Source organism: Thunnus thynnus, chromosome 21, assembly GCF_963924715.1.
Source record: "Thunnus thynnus chromosome 21, fThuThy2.1, whole genome shotgun sequence".
Lineage (NCBI taxonomy): Eukaryota > Metazoa > Chordata > Actinopteri > Scombriformes > Scombridae > Thunnus > Thunnus thynnus.
This window is the reverse complement of record NC_089537.1, coordinates 11,176,941-11,197,810: the sequence shown is the minus strand read 5'-3', so window position 1 is coordinate 11,197,810 and position 20,870 is coordinate 11,176,941. Positions and strand designations below refer to the sequence as shown.

At 43.9% G+C, this 20,870-nt stretch overlaps 1 protein-coding gene across 1 annotated transcript in view; it reads right to left on the bottom strand.

Moving 5' to 3' along the window:
• The window catches only part of dlgap1b (discs, large (Drosophila) homolog-associated protein 1b), a 106,481-nt gene that overhangs the window by 2,898 nt on the left and 82,713 nt on the right, over nucleotides 1-20,870 (bottom strand). Inside the window, 7 exon segments of the mRNA XM_067577453.1 lie at nucleotides 480-632; nucleotides 1,560-1,651; nucleotides 2,904-3,319; nucleotides 7,056-7,135; nucleotides 7,216-7,601; nucleotides 12,159-12,201; nucleotides 15,091-15,169. Of these exon segments, the coding sequence (XP_067433554.1) occupies nucleotides 480-632; nucleotides 1,560-1,651; nucleotides 2,904-3,319; nucleotides 7,056-7,135; nucleotides 7,216-7,601; nucleotides 12,159-12,201; nucleotides 15,091-15,169 (1,249 nt within the window).

The window sequence follows — 20,870 nt, the reverse complement described above, 5'->3', positions numbered from 1 at the left end:
CAACACAACTGCAGCTGTTTTGCATAAGGGTTAGAAAGAGCGGTGTAGCTGTTTGCCGGTATAATGTCAGCGCATGCAATTTTGAATGAGGTTATGGTTCACAGAGGCAGCCATTTGTGTGGGGTAAGAGAGCACGGTGGTGGCCATTGCGTGAGGTAAAAGTGACCATTGGAGATGGGCAGGCCCCAACGGTGCATGGCAGGTAGTGTAGCTTCTCAAAAGCAGCTCACTGTCGACAACAAGACAGAACAAAACACACAAATACAAGTGGTGACGTAAGGCAGGCAACATGACAGTACGCAACACATATCTGCATGCTACAACAAAGCTTAGCTGTGAATCTTTAAGACTTAAAATTCAAAAGTACGCAAATAACATGCGGGTTAGTAAGGCATTCCAAAACAAAATTCAGGTTTGATGAATTTGATCTTTTGAAAATGAAGCTGAATAAATCTGATATTTGCCATGTGTGTCTGCACCTGAATTTCTGGGGGGGTCAGAGGTTTCCAGTTGTTGGCTTTGAGTTGGTGGAGTTCATCAAACTTCAGGCTAATGTTCTCGATAGACAGCTGGAGCATGTCCCAGAAACCTGCCAGGTCCTGGGAGATGGGCCGTGGGTGTGCGTTTGGGTTCTGATACACAAAAATTGCATAGATACACACATGTACACATGAACACACACATACAAACACATGTTGTTTATATGCTTATCAGACATTTCTTGTAAGATACTGCTGCTATCTGATGATTCAGTGTAATGGCAGCTGCACAAAAAATGCATCAAACGCATTTTGAGTCACAAGTTATTTGGAATTGCAAGTCATAACACTAACAGCAACACATATTTCTCATAAATCAGGTAGCATTCAGTAAATATATGTGAGTATTGGGGTTGTCTAATGTTTAGCTATGTCCAGAATATGCCTTTGACTTATTAATTATCTTTTGTTTTGAATCATACATCCACTGCGGTTAAACCAGATAGATTTTGTCAATATATCTGTCAAGTACTCGTCTTTAATTCAGTATCAGTTATGTGGTCTACTGGTGCATGAACACTATAAACAGTTTCCAATTCATAAATTGTATTTTATAATTAATGATGAAAGTGTCAATAAGGATTTTCTAAGTTAACGTTTCATTTAAAAGCAGAATTTATCAGTTTTTGAATTGTCTTATTGTTATATAATGGGTGCATGATGCAGCATAGGTACTTGTAATATTTTGATATGCAAATGGAAAAACAAAAATGAATATTTGCACAAAAAAAAAGCTTCTGGCTGCTTCAACACAGAAATTTATATGATGGTATCAGCATCTAAAAATCCTGGTTATTAAAGCCCTAGTTTTCACACATCAAGTTCTATTTTTTGTATGTGTAAGACAGTAAGGATGTTCAGATGCACGCTCTCTACACTAGCACTAGATGCATAGTAAATGAGCACTGGCAAGGCCTGTCAGGATGATTTGTGCAGGATGATGTCAGTGTTGGAGGTAGGGGGGTGGGGGAGGGGGGGTGGGGGGCTGGGGGAGCATGCAGAGGATGAGGTGACACATACCAGATTCTCCTCACACAGCTCCCGGAACTGCTGGAACTTCTGGGACATCAGCAGCTGGGCACTCCCCACTGCACTGCGGATCTTCCCCAGGACTGCAGAAAAACACAGGCGTACATGCATGCACACGTGCACACACACACACACACACACGTACACAATCCACAATGCAATTACTCACTGCACCGCATACTGCAGGCATGTTGCACCGCTGACAGAGAGAGTGCATCAGCAATGCAACAGAAAAGTATGAGCTAGGATCGTCTTTTCTCTGTGCCTCTAAGACACAGAAATCATTAAGGGAAATGAAATAATTTGTGAATATTCCAAATAGAAACCTTACGTAACAAACAATTGAAAATGTCATGTTTGTACACAGTACTTAGACATATTTGTGTTGTTGTCATGGAAAAAAAATAAACAAAAAAAATTAGAGTGTGGTTCATAGAATATATTTTCCAGTTGTAATGTGTTACTTCCCCCACATAGGCACGATATGTCAGATAAACAAGGTTGTGCTGCAAAACCCCACTCCACCGGTCAGTGCTATTGACTCACACATCCCTACGGAGAGGATCTGTCAATGAACGCATTTCTCAACATGAAGAAATGGGATCAGAAACTGAGAGGGGGAGTAATGAATCTGTACTACAGACGCAAATCTTCGAACCCTTCAGGATATGTGTGTACATGTGTGAGTGCGTGCGCAGCGGCGTAGCGTGGGATCTGGGAAAACATAACCTTGAGACAGCCTCCTTATTCTGCACGTTCTGTGAGAGAATCTCTTGCCTGAAACCATAACAGCACACTAGCTGCATAAGCAATGACATTTTCGGTAAGCGCTGAAATCAGCTGCGCAGTAAGGGCAGACAGTGCCTACTGCCAAAGGCTTGTTTGCTCAGTCTGGTATGTGCATGTGAGTGTATGTGCCTAACACATTTCGATGTGTGTATACGGACATGCACTGCTGTGCGTGTATGTGTGTTACGTCAAGATAAAATAGCTGCTTCGAAGCAGCACTGAGAGAAATCCCCTCACTGAGTGTTTGTGTGAGAGATCATTATATAGTGTGTTTAGACGACAGATGTTCTGACTGGGGCCAGCAGCAGCCTATTGATAAGTATGCACGGTATGTCTGTGGAGGCCAGAGAGCCTGAGACAGGAACAAGCAGCTATTGTGGTCCAATACCATGAATACCACGAGAGGAGTGGAGAGGGGTGGAGAGGAGAGGCGAGGAGAAATTAAAACTACACTTGAGAGAAAGGAAAAAAAAGTAGACCTAATATTAGTGTAAAGCAGACTTTCTTGTCTCTATGTCATGGCATTTAAACAATGACTCAACTCACTCTCCTCAGGCAGCTCATTCTCCATCTCATCCTGCCCCATCTGTCTACACCAGCCCTCCATACGCTCTGTCTCAGCCTGCAGCAACTTGAGGAACCAGCGGCCGTCGCGGGGGCACACTGAGCGACCGACTGCCTCCAAAGCCTCCGCCGCTGGCTCGGCCACGCTGTCCATCCAGGGATCTGGAGGGGGCAGGATAGACGGGTCGAACCCCACCTCCCCGTAGTCGTCTGCGGCGCAGGCATGGTAGTGGTTCCCCGAGCCCTGGATGCTGACGGTAGAAGTAGCAGCATCGCGGGAGTGCTGGCGTGGCATGGTGGCACAGTGTCGCGGCGGCAGCTCTGGGCCGACTGTGGGGTCGTCAAGGTCAGCCTGCACAGCGGTGGTCACGCTGTTGGAACGGGTCATCCTGCGGTAACTAGGAGAGATGGTGAAGATAAGGTTTGGCAAAGAACAAAAAGGTATTGTTCATTTTTCTTCCCGTTATAGATTGGATTTTATATAGTGATTGATTACACACACTCACCGTGCATATTAATACCACATCAGTGTCTCTCTTTTAGGAGTAATTATGATAATATTGTTTACACAGTTCTTGGAGGTGCATCCGGTCTGAAAAATTGAAATGATCACAGCAATCTCATCACTGATAGTGATGAATAGCTTTTGTAGAGTGGAACGTCTTTTGTGTGTATGTGTGTGTGTGTGTTTTGTCACCTGGCTTATTCAGAAGCAACAGAGTGTGTCACACCACAAGCCTTGCTTTGGGGCTGATGCACATACACAACTATTACAAGCACACCAACACACATACACACACACACACACCTGGGAACCTTCTCTACAGCTGGGTGTGCCATGTCGTATTTGGCTCAGGGTCTTTATGCTGCTGTCAGACAGCCTTTGCCAAGTCCCTCCACATAATGTGCAACAGCACACACACACACACACACAGACACACTTATGTGTAAAGATTAAATCAACCCACACACACACTTTTGGCTATGTTCTATAGAGCAGCTCACCACCCCAGTAATGAATGGGACGCCAGAGGGACATGGTTGTTAAGGGGGAAACTGGCCAGCTAACGGCGCAGTGATTGGACAAGCCAGCAGTCTAATGACTGCCTGATAACAACTCAAAGCACATATTTTATCAACATTTACAAAAATGCACTACAGCACTGCTCATTGAGCCAATTACAAAGAGCAAATAAAAGCAGAACAGTATACATTTGAGCCTACCACGTATGATATGTCCACATGCAAACTTTAGAAATCAGGTTGACCACACATGCCTTATATTACTATTGCCATGTCTGGGCTTACATATTTGTCTACTTCTGCTATCAATAGACAGCAAACTAGTAACAACTTTGCAGAGCCAGAAAAGAGGTTGTATTGCTAGCCTGTCAGCTGTACTCTCATACAAACATGCCCACCATCCTCTCCCAGATGAACCTCAGCTTGACCTGCTTGCAGCATGACACACACAAATGATCACAGCTCCATCAAGTCCGCCTCGGCCCATCTCCAGACGCACACTCCTCCTCGAAGCTTCCCATTCATCTCTACCTCTCTTTTTTTTCTCATTCATCTCTCCTCTTCCATGAACACAGAGAAACAGAGGGAGCAAAAGAAAGGGAGTGGCTTCGGCTAGATCAAACAGAGTGTGTATGTGCTTTATGTGTACACGCCGGCAGCCTGTAAGTGTGTGAGTGAGTGCGAAGAGCAGTTAAAGAGTAACTCCTTCGAGCAGGTGTTCAGTTCTAATGACCTCAGCCTGCTTTCTATCAGCCCGCTAACAACTTCCTGCAGGGGCAGAGACGGGCAAGGCCAAACACAGCCCAGACAGAGTGAGAGAGACAGACAGACAGAGAGCTAGACATATCAATAGACAGGAGGTAAAAGAACAAGGAAGGGCATTAAGAGCATTTCTCAGTCCATAGACGTTAGAAATGTCTATGGACTGAGAAAGACTATAAAATATGAGGAAGGTATGTAGGGAGAAAGAAAGAGCAAGTAAAAACGCAGAAATTCCATGTTCTCATTAGATTCATGTGGTGAACACGACGGAAAGTTATAAATCACAACAGAGATAGAGTCTTGCATTCCATGTGCCGCCGCCTTCAGAAGGCCTCTTTTACTTCTTGGTTTCTTGTTTTAAGACTTATTAATTTTTGTCTCACGGATGAAACAACAAACATGAGGAAATACTGAAGTGTCTGTAAACAAAAACAGCTTGATGTCTTATTTGAATATAGAAAAAAAAGCTCCAGGACAAGGTGAAAAGAGGTATGTTGAATGACAGAATGCTCATGCTGTTATGCACTACAAGCTGACATCTCTAAGTTGCATTTGCACCTGAGGCTTTTCCGTGTTTGTTTTTCTTGTGCCAGTAATGACAGACCTGCAGTCGGTTAGGACAAAAACAAAAAGTCAGGGAGGTCTAGCTGTCCCTTATGTTGACTTTTCAAGATGGTTGTGCATATGTTTTAGCCACTAAGATCATGTGCAATGCCCCACTTCCCCTGTGACTGCAAAGCCATCTGGTTGATCACCAACCACAAATCCTAAACGTGCAAAGCCCTAAAAATTCCAAATGGAATCCATCAATTAAGCTCTCAAATCCCTTTTCATCTGTATAACAGAATTTGAGCATATTGTTTGCAATTTTAATCAAATCCTCACAGTTTTCTAAATTGTTTAAGTGCGCTATCTTATAGAAAATGAGAATAATTTAATTTAAACAAAGCTGACGCTGTGGGGCAATAAATACAATACATGAATAAAAATCATCTCACAACATTTCAGTACAGAAAGAAGTCTGTGTAGAGACCTGTAGTTTGTTGTTTTCATCTCATTTACAACTCTCTTCCTGTACCAAATAATTCATTATACTTCCACTCCCTCTCACTTAATCTTAGTTCAAACAGCCAGGTGAGGTTATGACCTGCGACTGCTACACTTAAACACACAGACTCTCTCACACACACGGCCAAAAATAAGGGAGTTTGAGCACTGGAGCGAGGCCGTAGGAGTTTGGCACTGTCACTGTCTGGGAAACTAATGTAGGGGGCAGCATGCCCAGACCTCCCAGGTACACACACACAGATGCACGGACCAACACACACAGATGCATGCCAACAGGTAAACAACCAAACACGCCCCAACAAAAATACCCTCCCACCTACTCTAAACATTAACCAGAGAAATGCACAGGCTGCTGCGTAACATCCAAGCCTCGGCAGACTAAAAGGTGTCTAGATGAGTTAATATTTGGCTTGGCAACTCAGGGAACTCAGAGCTTGGTCAGTCAGCTGAGACATCCTCTTTCAGAAAGCCCCACACATTCCCTGACACTGTAAAAGTGTCTGTGTGTTTTTGAAGTCTTGGACTCAGCCCTCACTGTGACCTTTGATTAAATGGTGATGTCTCTTTGAATTCCTGAAGCATGCCTCGGCTACAGTGCGAAAAAACCAGTGGCTAAATGTGTCAACTTCCCTCACCAAACAGAAAGTCACTGTTTTGGGAGGGTGAGAGAAAGCAGACATCGCAGACAAAGCAGCCATAAATGCCTGCGTGTCCCACCAGAGGCCTTGATAAGCCTGGTGAGTCTGTGAGCTAATGAAACAGCAGGCACACTAGGCTGCTTCTCCTCAAACTGGGAACATGTTGCAGACTGAGAGGCTGTATCTGACAGCACAGCAGTCTCTCAGTCCACGCAGAACTAAACAAACTCAATAAAACTCCCTCCCCTTCCCTCTCTCTCTCTCTCTCTCTCTCTCTCTCCCTCCCACACATACACAAACACACAGCCTCAAAGTAGCCTGAATCACAATGACTGGAGCAACAGATGGCTGTCAACTCACCCCCTCCACCTTCCCAGCTCCCTGCACCACATCCTCTGGCCCAGCTGTCACTTCGGGCCCCTGGCTGAGGGGGCTCTGACGCCAACCTCCCCTGAAATGGGGACAGCTGCTGCGGGGAAGCCAGTGCAGGGGGGCGAAAGCTTGTACTGAACACTACAAACCTCTCTCTGTCTCCATAAGTCCTCTTCCTGTTCATTCTATCACCCTCACATGCCTCCCATCAGACTTATCCAGTTTCACTTCTACAACCTCTTGCTCTTTCTCTCTTTGTCTCTCTACTCACCATCGCTCATCCTCCACCTGAATTCCTATCGACTGGAATTTAGACTGCTCCTCTGTCGGCCCTCCTTCCTCTGGATCCACCTAAGAGGAGGGGAGAAACTTTCAAACTGCATGTCAAAGTTTCGTTTTACAACTTTTAACAGGAGGACTCATTCACAAACCTGGATCCCTATGGAGAGGCACTTGCGGAGCGCTTCCCTCTGCGCTTTGCTGTCAGCGGCGACGTGCGCGACGGCGGAGGTGGTGGCAGTGGCAGTGATGGTGATGGTGCTGTTGGTGACGTGCTGACTGGCTGGGCCGTGCACCTGAGCGTTAGCTGCCTCTATGGCTGCTGTCAGGGCTTTCATGCTGTCGATGCTCTCCGTGGAGTTGGACAGGCCTGGCTGGGAGCTGATGCCAGTCCGCTGGCCGGAGCCCCCATCCATGTAAGCGTCCTGGGCGGACTCGGTGCTGCTCTGTGCCGTGATGGATATGAAAGGTTTGGATGGAGTGGTCCGTGGTGGGACCGGTGGAGGAGTCTTCTTGTAAGTGGTGATGCATGATGACACTGCAGTGAGTAAACAGGGAAAGACAGGTAGCAAATGGTCACACAATGAAAGGATACTACTCAGCCTTTGAAAACAATTAGTATAATTTTTCCTATGGCTCTAGAGGGAGCATTCAAAAGTCAAAACAACCCAGATGATGTCATAGTGATGTCATCAGGGTTATCTCGGCATAGGCTTAAGACATCTTTTTTTTTTTTTAAGATGATTTTTTTGGCACTTTTTGCCTTTCTTGATCAGTTGTTGGTGAAGAGGCAGACAGGAAACAAGGGGGGGGGGGAGAGAGAGAGAGACAGCCATGACATGCAACAAATGTCCCTTGCCAGGGACGTTGCAGATATGTGGCATGTGGAGTAACAATTTGGCTACTGGGGCAGCAGAGACTTAAAGCTGCAGTTTGAAAGAAGTGGGCATTGAGAAGGCCCTAAACTTTATGGAAGTGCAATACTAAATCACTGGAAAACCTCTTTAATGCTCCTTATTGGCAAATTGGGTTAATACAACAGCAAATAATGACAATACAACAAAGAAAATCTGTATATAAATAACATACTAAGTAAAAAACAATCACAATCACAACACTACTATGTAAATAGTAGAAATTTATAAGTAAGCATTTGTGAGTATGTTAAAGAGAGTTAAAGTATGAAAATACAGATATGGATATTATGCAACCCACTAAAACAAGATGATGAAGAATGTGGATAAAAATATCATAATTAAAAACATAAATAATAGGAAAAATATGGAAGATAAACTAATCCACTGCCTGAGAGTAAAATGGCTTTGGTGACAGCTGACACCCTGACAGTTTACCCAGAGGTCTTAGGTCCCCATGTTGGAGTCAAAATGGACAGTAGATTAGGGCCAACTTTAACAAATCAGAGCCTCGTCTGGTAATAGGATTAGTATGTCAGCCACTTGACCCACTGATCTAGATGGTTAAGCCCTCTACGCACTTACTGTACACATCCAGAACAATTTGATAGTGCCAAATATAGCTCTGCGTGCTTGTGTGCCTGCATGTTGTTTACACGCATAATTTAAATGATGTTGTAGAGGACAGCGAGAGAGCTTAGTGCACTCTCATGGCTTTGTATTAAATCCGAGCAAATAGATATTAAAAAGCATCATAGCGCTGCTCAGCTCTCTCTCTGTCTGTCTGTCTCACCCGCTCAGGTTACAGCTACAGGACAATGGAGCCTCTCACACACACTATTAGTCAGAAGCCTGTATAGAAACATGCCAGCAGACAAAAAGCAGCCTGTCTAAAAAAAGACAAAACAGCCACCTCCTAACTACATTATGCCTTGGAATCTCCTTCCTGGCCTGGTGCTATCATCAAAACTAGGTCGCTGTCTCCGCTCTGCAGCAAAACTAGGACAGCAGGTTTCCTGGATCCCTTTAATCCCTACAAAAGACAAACATCCTACTGTGGCGAGATCACTGCTCTGTGTGCGGCAGACAACTGTTGCCAACCACACCCAGCACGAGCAGCCATGTCTAAAACTATTACGGCCTGATGTTGTTTGCTTTGTGTCTTGTCATCTCACTGACAGCTCTGGAGAGGCCTTAATGTATTGCAGTTGAACAGAGGGCTGACTTCATCTACTTGGTTTGTCGGAGTCATCCACCGCCCTCCAACCACCCTCCCACCTCCCTCCTGTCTCGCTAGATGTGATTGGATGATCCCAGACGAGATTTAAGTAAGGTTTTGACAAGCTGGAAAGTCCTCGGATGGGATGAATGCTGTGTTGAGATGAGATCACAGTTGCTAAAAAGAGTCTTTGATGGTGGCGTAACAAACCACAAGAAAGACAAAAGAAAATGACTAACTGTATGTACTTGTACGGCTAAATGTCATATATATTTCTTCTGGAGAGATACTGCATATGTAGGAACTACTGCCAAAGCCATTTCAGGCAGAATCGTCTGAGCATGCCACGTTATGCACCACTGTTTCGACTTTTCACAGATGTCTGGGGAATATGATCGACATCCTGGGCTAATCTTTGGAAAGGTCAACAAGTACAGACCCACAAGAGAACAAAAAAAAAAAAAAAAAACGCACATTGAACACACACATGCACTCACACAGAGGGAGAGGACGAGGTCCTGCCCCTATCAGCCGTGGAGGTTCAAAGGATAGAATGTCAGCCCCTTTCAGAGCTTCTATCCCCTGAAGTCATCTAAAAGTCACACTTGTGTGTGTGTGTGAGAGAGAGTCTGTGCATGTTGGATGACTTTATGTATATGTGTGTGTGTGTGTGTGCTCCACTCAGGCCCAGAGAAGTGTTAAAGAACAGAGGGTTTTCATCCGCTCAATAAAGCACTGTATGAAACAGGAGACGACGCGCCGTGTCCCACCTAGCTGTCACTACGAGGAGCCAGACGCGCTGGAGAATGACAGGGGGTTTTGAATGCCGAGACAGGTTAAGTAAACACACTCAAGAGTTGGAACATGCCCACGCACACATGTACACGCGCGCAGGCCTGCAGACATGCACATGGGCACGGAGGCACACAAATAACATTGACACAACCCAGCTTAACGTTTCAACCTCTCCACATCAATGGAGACCACAGACTTCCTGCCACTGATATGCTTTCCATCCATGAGAGGCTGATGTCAACAATGACCCAACCCATGACAGCCACTTTAAGCCTGTGCAAAGATGTGTCATCAAAAATTTTAACCTTTAATTCCAAAAAAATAAATATATAAATCTTCTAATTTGTGTTTGTCTGACAACAGTGAGGGGGAGGTAGCTGATCAAAGCAATGGTCTTGATAAGACAGAAGTTCCCATTTTCCACGGAATTGATAAGAAAACAGTTTGATCCTCTTGCAGCCATAAAAGCAGTAGACAGTTACATTGCCCTGGACCTCCCACACACACACAGACAGTCAAGGACAGAGTGAAGTAGGAATGTGACTCAGGATTCCATCAGACACTTAAGAAGGAATGTGGAAAACTCTTCACCAATCACAGACAAACACTGACAAGCACAAAAAAAAGTCTCTCTGTCACTTCATAATATCAAGTTAATGGAGCTTTGATCACACAATAAGAGAGGTACCATTCCCAAGTTTCCTCACTTAATGGAAATGGGGTTGTGGAATTTCATCTCTCGTCCCTCACAGACGTAGGTGCAGCCTGCTGCGAGTATTGTCATCCCAAAGAAGAGTTTGTGAATGACAAAACTCTAGTGGCTCTTTGCCAAATCCCTCTTTTGACAAATGCTTCAAAAGTCCCATGCCGACAAGTTGGTGTGAATAGCAGTTCTTCTTGGCAGAGCGCTCCCCCCAGCTCTGGGCTTGATAATATCAAAGAAAGCCCTCTTCCCTCCCCTGAGACAAAGCAAGGTCTCCATTCATTTCCCCAGCCTTTGGAACAAAAACAGACTTGCTAGCCACCCCTTTTTTGGCTCTGCTGATCACTGTGTCTCATTTGTGTGTCTGCAGAGGTGTATGTTGTTTCCTTTATTTAATCACCATGTTCATGTTACTGGACAGATTGAAGGCAGGCAGCTGCCTTGTAATCTCCAATCTGTGTATCTGTGTGATAGGCCACTTCAAAGAGCAGACGGTTTGGTTTAAGAGGCTAGCTAACAGGAACGGGCTCCCCCACGCGGGGGCCAAGGGCAAATCCACCACCATCCAAACAAATACAAAGACCAGGAAAGGGGGCGGGTGGTATGGGGGAACATTGACAGCTGAGCCCAGCTGCACTGTGTTTGGGGATGAGGGTCTGCCAGAGGGGAGAGGGCAGAGAATAGTGAACAGAGAAGAAGAACTGAACAAGACTGAGGGAGGAGGAGGGATGAGGGTAAATCAGAGTTACTGCCTAGCTCCGTCTGCTCGCTCCCTGTCCATTTGTCCGTCTTTCTCTCTCTCTCTCTCTCTCTCTCTCTGTCACACACACACGCATAGAGAACCAGCTGGAGTCCTTTGTGATAGCGTCACCATGGCGACACATAGCAACATGAAGTTTGCCGGGAGGCTTGGCGTTTTACCAGCAGCAAGCAGAGGGGAGCTTCTGTTGGCCATTTGTTTACCTTGACAGGGTACACTGCAGCTGCAGTGATACTCACCTAAAACACCAGCCAACAAGCAAACACAGCAGGAATAATGGATCACAGCTAACGTAACTTAAAACTCAAATAAGCACCAGGATATGAAAATAGAGAGAGCAATCAAATGCCACGGTGTTGCAAATGGTTATTTAATAATGTGTCTAGCCCTGAAGCATTGGCTTTGTGCAGGTGAATGCTGAACTCTACCAACCAGTTTGTCTTGGATCCCTGTCAACAAGGCTTGTCACCTGGTTTTTGGGACACTGTCATGAGATGACAATAACCTAAACGGTTCACACCGTGTGACATTACACCGCTGTTGTGAACAACAATGCATCAATACAAGACACAACTTAAATGACTCAACATGGCCACCAATAAGCTACTAAAAGTTACTGTAAGCAAAAGAATTACAAAAAGCTTGAGTTTCAAATGTTTTAATATGCTTAAATAACCTAAGGTGACAGGTTTGCTACTCATCACTTATCACAGCTAATCAGCAACCACTGTAGAGACACAACAAACTCTGCACAAAACACATACAATAGTCCTTTAAAAGGCCTCTGACAGTCCTCTGAGTCACCCGAAAGTCTCCCAGAGGCCCTCATGTCAGTCTCTCAGCCACAAGAGGTCAGAGGTCACCAGAGAGGGTTTCTGCTCTCCAGATGCCTGAACTCTCTCAGACACAATAGTTCACTGTGTATGTATGAGGGGAAGGTGGCAGTCTGCGAGTGGCTTTTAGAGGAGTATATTTAGCATGTGTGAGTGCTTGTCGGTCAGGGAATTTTCAGTGCAAATGGTACCAGTGTTGTAAACATCCTGCTCTAACTGCTTTAATCTACTGTAAATCAATCGTTCTTTTTTCTTGATTTAAACCTAAGCACGCATATCAGCACAAAACATTTGTTAAATGTGCCTCTGGTGTGCTCAGACCAACAGTGCTATCACCAAAGCAGTGTGCTCAGTGAGCCCCCTTTTGACAGAAACCCGTGTCAACAGCGGGTAACTGCTCTTGCAGGCTTATGTCTCCTGAAACACTAGATAAGAGTGTGTTTACAACTGCCAGCCACTGCTAAATCTGGCAGGCAGCTGCTCCCTGTTAGGCAATAGATTCACTTCACTTAACCCACTTTCCTGTTGTTCCAAGTTCAAATAGAGAGCCTAGTTACCTGCATTCCTTTTTTATAGCCTGACGCTCTCTTCGCCCTGTCAATCAGTGACAGGCAGGGAGAGACATGCTGAGAGTTTAAAAACCAATGGGGCAGAAAACTAAAAAATCACAAGTTTTGTGTAGAAACACTACACATTCAAAACATTATCACGTCAAGTTCTATCCAGTGTCATCATTTACCTTTAATTAAGCCATATAATTTGTTTACATTTTGAAGAGCCATGCTGAGTCTACTTATCAGTTGAAACAATATTTTAGAAATAAACCTGTAAGGAAAAAAAGTAACATCACTCCTGAAATATGCAGCTGATTGTTTTATATCTAGCTAAAATCCTCAAATAACTAACATTTACTCTAACAACTGTGTAACTGTTAACATCAACACTGTAAATACCAGTTAGATGACATTTGTTGCCAGGTTGTCAGGTATAATCATACGGGCTTTGGTATAAATATGTAATTCTAAAAGTTCCACCCTGTACAGTACTGAACCGTGTGGGCTAATCTCATGGAGGTTTTTCTTACATGAAGGGGGTTTTCTCATTAGACCTGCCCTGTGACGGCTCCAGGCAATTTCTATTGTTCTCCACAGCTCCTTGGCAAGGGCTTTACCCTGACTAGTCCACAACCACATGAAGAGACACATCAGTCTTTTGTTTCTGCCCAAAAGACCTGCCTGCAGGGGATTGAAAGAGAGAGCATAGTCACTCACCATAAGGGAAAGAAGGAGAAGAGTGGAGGAGAGATAAAGAAAGAATAATAGAAGTGAGAAAAAGGAGGAGAGGAAGGGGGGATAGGGCAGAGGATAAGTTTGCCGTGCCATTTCCTTCAGTTCCTGTACATTCCAGCTGCTTTGTGGGGCATAAACCTGAGCATTAGCTCTAACGCTAAAGCTAACACGCCCACACATCTCACGCATGCTTTCACTGCACTCATTTCCCACAGCATTGCTCACAGACTGACTGAAACTTTAAGAGTAGACTGGCTCACTGTATGGAGTGACACATCGCATGTGCTGGAAATGACAGCATGGCAGCTGTAACAAGTCCTAGCAGAATCAGGTAGCTGAAGGAAATCAGTTAGTCATTACATAGAACTGGATTTGTGACTGAGCAGTGACCAGGCACACGTAGATCTAAAAATATGTAACTTGTTAAAATCAAGTGCACAATGGTAAACACAGAGTGAAAGAGGAAGAGTGGACAGAGTCTTGATGGTGGCATTTAGTATTGCTAAGTGGATAATACAGGCCACTTAGGCCAGTGTCTGCTAAACTAAAAATACCCACAACAACACAGCAATGTTGCCACCACACTGTCTCCAAGCTCCCTGATAAAACATGACAGACTGTCCACAAGAACTAAAAGTCTCTAGAGTTATAGCCGAGTACAGGAAAACATGACCACAAGTCTGGGGAGTAATGGGTGCTAGGACAAAATAGCAAACACACAGTCAGACAGACAAAAGACAAAAGACTGACACACAGACACACAGACACACAGACACACACACACACACACACACACACACACACACACACACACACACACACACACACAAGAATCAGCCTAACTGAGAGGGCTGAAACACAATGCCGATGTCATGTCATTACATGAGGGATCACTGCTTGCTGCAGCTGCTATTTACATATAAATGCAGCAGAATGTGGTCAAAAGTTCACTTCTTCTTTCTCCTTAGAAAAAAAAAGGCTCAGTTTGCATGCTGCAAGCACTCTGGTGATTAACTCCGAAAGGCAAAAAGTCATAACTTAATTCATAAAACGACTGGGCATGAAAAGTAACAGGAACACTGGCTGGCAGTTTTTTTTTTTTTTTTTTTTTTACAAGCGTTTACTCTTTCAGGAATGCCGTGAAACATCAGCATCGTGTGTTGTTTCACAGTCCTGGGTTTTTTTTTTCCTCGCATTCCTTCCCCCTTTCCCCTGTTTGACGTTCTTTGTCCTGACCACTTGCACATGGAGGGGAAAGGAGACACTGGCGGCTTAATCCACTGCCAGAGGCATGCTAAAGCCATCTGGGCCCAAAACCAAACGTCAGGCCCTCTGTGTCTCCTATAGGAGAGGCGAACGGGGCAGGCGGGGGAGGACGGAGAAAGGGAGATGGAAAGTTGAGAGAGAGAGAAAGAGGAAAATGAGAGAAGAAAGAGGGGGAGACAGAAAGGTAGGAGGTACACGAGGGGCTAAGGGGGGATTTGGAACAAGAACCAGGCTACACTGACGCACACTGTCTTTTGTGGTTTCCAGTCCTGACCCTCTGACCCTATACATCCTGTTGAAGGGGTGGAGCGAAAGATGAGACGGTAGCTATAGGCACTGGGCTGTATGTACGTGCATCTGTAGTAGCGTGCAATGCAGACAGCGTGTATGAGGGTTAATATGAACATCAGAGTAGATGCTACAGAGCTGTATGTGTCTCTCAGGTGTGATTTTTCACACCCCTCTTCCCTCTCTTCCTGTGTGTTTACATCCATTCCCCGCAGAATCTTGTGGGGGAGGAACAATGGTCTCTCCAACATTCCCACTCTCCTGCCGAGAGCACTCGTTTGTCTCCTGCATTCCTTTCCCCATTCATCTCTTTCTCTCTCTCTCCCCTCCTGGACAGAAAAAAAAAAAAAAAAACTCCTGCTACTCTTTACACGGGGGAGGGGGGTCTGAGTGTGCGTCTTAAAAACCTCTGAGTGGAATCAGTCCCCTTGAACACAGCCTCCCCCTCCTCCCCTTTTCCTCCCTGTTTTACTTGGTTAGTGAAGCAGCAAAGCTCAAAGAAAGGGAGGAGAAAGAGGAGATGCATTCTTTCTCTCCCTCTCGCTGTCTCTCAGTGTGTACCGGGGGTGAGTTGTGGCTTATTTTTAATGACTGGTTTAAAAAAAAAAAAAAGAAAAAAAAAAAAAAAAAAGAGGGAGGGCTGGGTCTCTTCCCCGCCGGACGCTTGCACACAGGCTCACTCACTTAGACACACACACACACACACACATATATTACTGTAGCTGAGTCTGGGACTTTCACAGAGAAGTCTTTAATTTGCACTGGGGCCTGGCCTCCCACACTGCACAGCCCAAACCACCCACTTACAGCCATGCACCATTCCTCAGCTCCGGCAAGAGTTACTCCAACGTACTTCCTCCCCTCCAGAACAGTGAAAGCAAGATGAACTCTCGACCGCACAATTTAGCTGTCAAGTCAAGTCTAAAAACATTCAATACTCCGTCAAGAAAATAGAGCAAGAAGCATGTTCATCTTAACATATCTTTTTCAAAAACAAACCCCTCGGAGGAGATTTAAGACTATATCCTAACCCCTCTAATGTTTTTCATTCCCCCAGGGCTTTGAGTTTGCGGGCCCTGCCCTGCCCAGCTTTAGCATGCAGGAGCCATGAGGATCATCCACAGTCAACACTGAGGAAATCCTTTCGGGGCTTTGCTTTTCCTTTGCTCTTTCTGATGCCAAAACACAGACAGGAAGAGCAAAAAAAAAAAAAAAAAAAAAAAAAGGGGGAGAAGTGGGAGAGCCCCTACCTGACAGAGCTGGCCCTGTCCACCTGATTGTTTATGTCTTGACATTTGGGAAAGTAATCCTCAAAATAAACTGATTCCTTCATTTTTTTTTTTTTTAGCAGGAAACTGGTGTGTGTGTTCTTTCCGCAGAGTGGGGACAGCAGGGGTGCACTGCCGCAGCCATTCTTTGTGTTCGCCGTAGCCCTGTCAGCTCCTCCCTGCGTCCCCTCATTTTTCCCCTTTTTTCCCCTCTTTTTTTTTTTCTAAAACCAGGAGCAGGAGGAGATCAATGAATGACTTGACTTCCTGTGTCAAAAGATATCCAAACGCCACTCTTCCTCCCTAAATGGCTATAATCAAAGCATTCCAGGCCATAACAAGCTGGGACCAATTAAGTCGTAAGTAAATATAAACACCTAGCAACCACTAACCAAAGCTTTAAGTCCTGCAGATTTATTCTATTGACTTTTATTCCTCTTTAAAGCATGTGCAGGCAGAAAAATCACTGTCTATTCAGGTAATGGAAATATACAACAATTACATATGATTGATACTAGGATATAGCAATTCTGCAAAAATATTCAGCAAGTGCCTACAGGTGCAAATCATCCACACAGGTTACTTCCGATCACATTGCATAAGAGCGTCATGTAACGCATTATTTGTGCCATATTCAACACTCACAGGTTGGACCAGATTACACAGATTAGACCAGGGACATGCTTCAAAGCAACTGAGGCTATGATGACATCTAGTGAAAGATTTGATATTGCAAGTCAAGGGTTCCTGGGGTTGCTTACATCTGGATCACAAAAACATGATTCACTTAAGACTTAGTTGACATCAGACGGACTGGAATGAGATTATTAAAACCAACAGGAAGACAGAAGGTTAAACACATCAATGACAAGTTTACTAGCCGGTATAACAGGTAGTAAATTCACAGATGTAAAACTTTTGAGCTAAATTCAATTCCACCGGATCTTTTCATCTGATGACTAATGCTCCTTAAGCTCTCACTGAGCCGTATAAAGGAGATTCTGGCTGTTTTTCCCTTGTGTCAATGAAAGAGCGACAGTGCAAGTTCCCACTGGCTTGCATTCTCAGACAGTCGTGACAGGATGAAGTAATTACTGAGTGGCTGACACACCAGCATGGCTAGGATTTATCTCCCCCAGGAAGAGAGATAGCCAAATCACAGTTTACCCACATCGAGCTCCCAGTTTTGGCTTGATCCCGCAGCTGCAAACGGAGAAGCCACACACAGACATTTTGACACCGTGTGCATTTACAGTCACATGTGCGCGTGCACACACCCACATGCTCGAAAGCTCGATGGAGGTACGGCTGCCAACAACAACTGTGAACGGTGTCTTTTTCCTTTTTTATTCAATATGTATGTGGTGCGTGTTCTAGTGTTTCACCACATGCCTCGACCCAGCCCTTGTTTCCTGTCAAACACACCTACTTGCACCATCAAAGCATGTGGAATGACAGCATTATGCAGGTGTGTGTGTGTGTGTGTGTTTGTGTGAAAGAGAGCAAGGGAGAGAAACAGAGAAACAGATGACACCAGAGTACTGTTTAATTTACATCCCCTCTTTGAATAATAATTCCACCTTAGAGGATGGCAGCTTTGATCCACTGACACACAGGTGTATTTCACATGCAGAGGCATACGTTGCTAAGGCAGGGCTTTATCTGTCCCTGTAATTAACGCCAGAGCAGGAAATAGAGAACACTACGTGAGTGTGTGCATGTGTTTGTGTGTATGTGTGACTGAGGAACAGACATGGCAGGAGGGATTGATGGATCTCAAAGCTGCATTCCTGCGCAACATCCTCAGTGAACATTGTTTGATCTCTATGTCTCTCAGGCACATATACATCAAGCAAAGCATGAATGTCAGTCATGACTCAAGGGTATCTCACACGCTGATCACTCATTTCCTCTCTCCTTTCCTCTATCTCAGTCTTTCCACACACACGCAGACACACTGGAATTGTTGATAAGACACAAAATGTGCCTAGAATAATGTTTGACAGCTCCTACAAGATAAAACTTGTGAGTTGCCCCATATACGGAGACCTAGTGCTATGGTGAAACATCAGAGGGTAGCCTTGATTTATTGCAAAAGAAGGGCTGCGACTCCCTCTAGTGGTGACAAGCTAGAATCGAAAAATCGAAAACAATCATTTATTATAATCCAAGTATTTCAGAGAAAAGGGCAATTTTTCTCCTCAAATTAACTTTTCATGGTATCGTATATAGTATGAAAACAAAGGCATATCACTTCTCATGTTAAAGGCAGGTGTAATCATGTGACACATGCTGAGAATATTCTTTAATTTAAATTTCTAAATTTAATCTGTAACTGTAAGCTGTTACATTTACTTATATTAAATCACGGTTAAGTTACTACATTAGATGAATGACATTTTTTTTTCCAAGTAAGATTTTTTTTAAATTCAAGGCACACTGCTTCATTAAGGTTCCAGAAGTTAAAAAGCTTTCAGAAGAAAGGAAACAATAAAGTGGTTTAGTAAGTACAGCTCTTCATGGATTTGCACTTAACAGCTTTAATTAACAACCATATTTTCACCTGACCTCTATCTTTGTTCTTCTGTCTTTTCTGCTTTTTTTTTTTTTTTTTTTGGTGGATTACTACAAATCTGGAATTAACAGCAGGAAAGAATTAGGGAGCTGATGAAAGAGGGAAAGTGAAAGGGAAGGAGTTAGTGAGTCAGTGAGACATTACATTACATTCAGTGAATGTCATCAGATCCAAAGATATCTTGGTCTGTTGGGACTGTGGAACTAAAACTACACTAACTGAAAGAAATGTGAGGGGAAGAGGGCTGGTGAACATTTTCAATAAGCAGATTTTTACTTATAGTCTACTTTAGTTAATTTTCAGCCAAGTACTGCAAGAAAATGCGAGAATGTTTTTGTATTTTTTGACTAAAACTCTCTTACTTTTCTCCGTGAGGTTTGCTACTACAAGTGTTCCAAGTTGGATTCAACAAACTCTCTTAATTGCCTGAGCTTGTCGTAAATCATTCATTTCAGCCTGATGAACGTCACCTGTTCATAAGTAGATGCCCGTTTGTGAGCTGTGATCATTAGCATAATCAATGCCCCTAAAATTGCCATATAAGGCTCCATGTTTTGCTACATTTGTGGGAAAGTTTCATTCACATAAAAGAGTAAAAACACTGTGCAGCGTCAAGTCCCGCTTTCAGAAACCAGTAGACAAAAACATAACAAATTTAGGGGTGTCAGAAACAATTAGAAAATATGAATCCAGTTGCTAACGACATGTCATCAGTGCGGCGCTGTACTGTGACAGAAATAAAGAGGAAATGCTTTGACATGAAATTAAATGCTAAAAAGCGTCTTTCTAAAGAGAAAATTGATGAACGCCACAAATGTTCTCAAATCACTCATACATGCATCTTAAGAATGAATCTATTCTTACGAGCGGTTCTTGCATGAGACCCATTGTTGCTATTTCACCCCAGACCCTCATCTTTCTTATGTTGTTTTGTTTTTGTTTATCTGACTGTGGTGTTTATAAGTTGCCCGTCATCATATCTCTATCCAAAGTTATATGTGGAGTCCTCATACCCTCACTAGTGTCCTTCCTTTCCTTGGCAAGTGTTTCATCCGCTGAGCTTTAACATGATAGTTGCTTTTTAAAAGACAGCATGAAAAGTAGAAGGGGGGCAGCTGAAGTCTTAGCAACTGGTAGAAGTGAGTGTTGCTTGGAAAACACGACTAGATCATTGACAGTATATGATCGAGAGAGAGGGAGGGGGAGACACACTTAGGAATGTGTCTTGGTAATACTGACTCCAATAAAGTCACTGAACTGAGAGAGATGACTGGTTCTGTTAGTTCCCATAGTCACACAGAGGTACAACAAACCTGGGGCAACTGGATATATGTTACAATGTGCTATCCAATGCACCAAACCACATACACATAAACTTATAAGTAACCTACAACATTATCACATTTACTTAAAACATCCATCTAAGCCTTCCCAAACATACGTTATCACCTACTGCATTAAGAACATGCATTCAACTGAGTACACACCGGAGCACTTGCAACATAACTTGATTAACACGTTTTAGTCAGGAAGCTGTTTTGTTTCTCTGTCTGCCTCAGAAAACAGCTCTCTATAACCATTACAAATGTGACACAATAGTTGGCCCTGTACATTCTGATGGGACAAAATAATAGCAATAAGTAGTTTTAATGCAGTCTGTACTCAGGCAAACATTAAGTCAAATGTTAAATGTTTATATTGAAGTATATCACAGTAAGCCTGGCCAAGAAATAATCCCACACATAATCCCCTGACAAGCTGTAGACCCCAGACCGGTATCAATCTTCTCATCTAACTCTGTGCAAAAAAAAACTTGCATCAGTTGTCTGTCCAGAGTTAAACCACAAATATATCTGGGGATTTTGGGCAATTTCTCAACCATTAAACACAGATGCAG